General features: G+C 37.7%; 1 protein-coding gene across 6 annotated transcripts in view; it reads right to left on the minus strand.

The window, feature by feature from the left end:
* Positions 1-345, minus strand: part of LOC119585703 (mitogen-activated protein kinase kinase kinase kinase 3-like) — a gene marked incomplete at its 5' end in the record, with an annotated part of 59,548 nt that overhangs the window by 37,979 nt on the left and 21,224 nt on the right. For 3 of the 6 annotated variants that reach the window (XM_037934380.1, XM_037934378.1, XM_037934377.1), the window contains 1 exon segment: positions 46-84. In XM_037934380.1, the coding sequence (XP_037790308.1) occupies positions 46-84 (39 nt within the window). 6 annotated transcript variants of the gene reach the window in all.

Raw genomic sequence — 345 nt, forward strand, 5'->3', positions numbered from 1 at the left:
TCACAACAGTTAGTGGGTTAAACAGGTAATATTGGGAATTCATACCTCATTCGCAACTCTTCATCAATATACTGCAATAGGCTCCTGTTGAGAGCAAGGTGTTGGCATGAGTTAGGTAGCAAGAGCAAGACTATTGGGTGTGGGTTATAAGTGCCCTACTCTCCCAGCTTTTATGGGGTACCGAGTCACTGCATGTTCGAGAATAACAAGTCACAAAATGAGGTTTCGGAATTCTAATGTTTTTTGTTTTTTTTTAAGTTGAAAATGTGTAAAAGCAAAACTGGGTATTTTTAAGCATTCCTCTGTATTTTACAATGTAGTTTTAGCTACAATGCAATTGCTGTT

The sequence above is a fragment of the Penaeus monodon genome, chromosome 20 (assembly GCF_015228065.2).
Source record: "Penaeus monodon isolate SGIC_2016 chromosome 20, NSTDA_Pmon_1, whole genome shotgun sequence".
NCBI classification, from domain to species: domain Eukaryota; kingdom Metazoa; phylum Arthropoda; class Malacostraca; order Decapoda; family Penaeidae; genus Penaeus; species Penaeus monodon.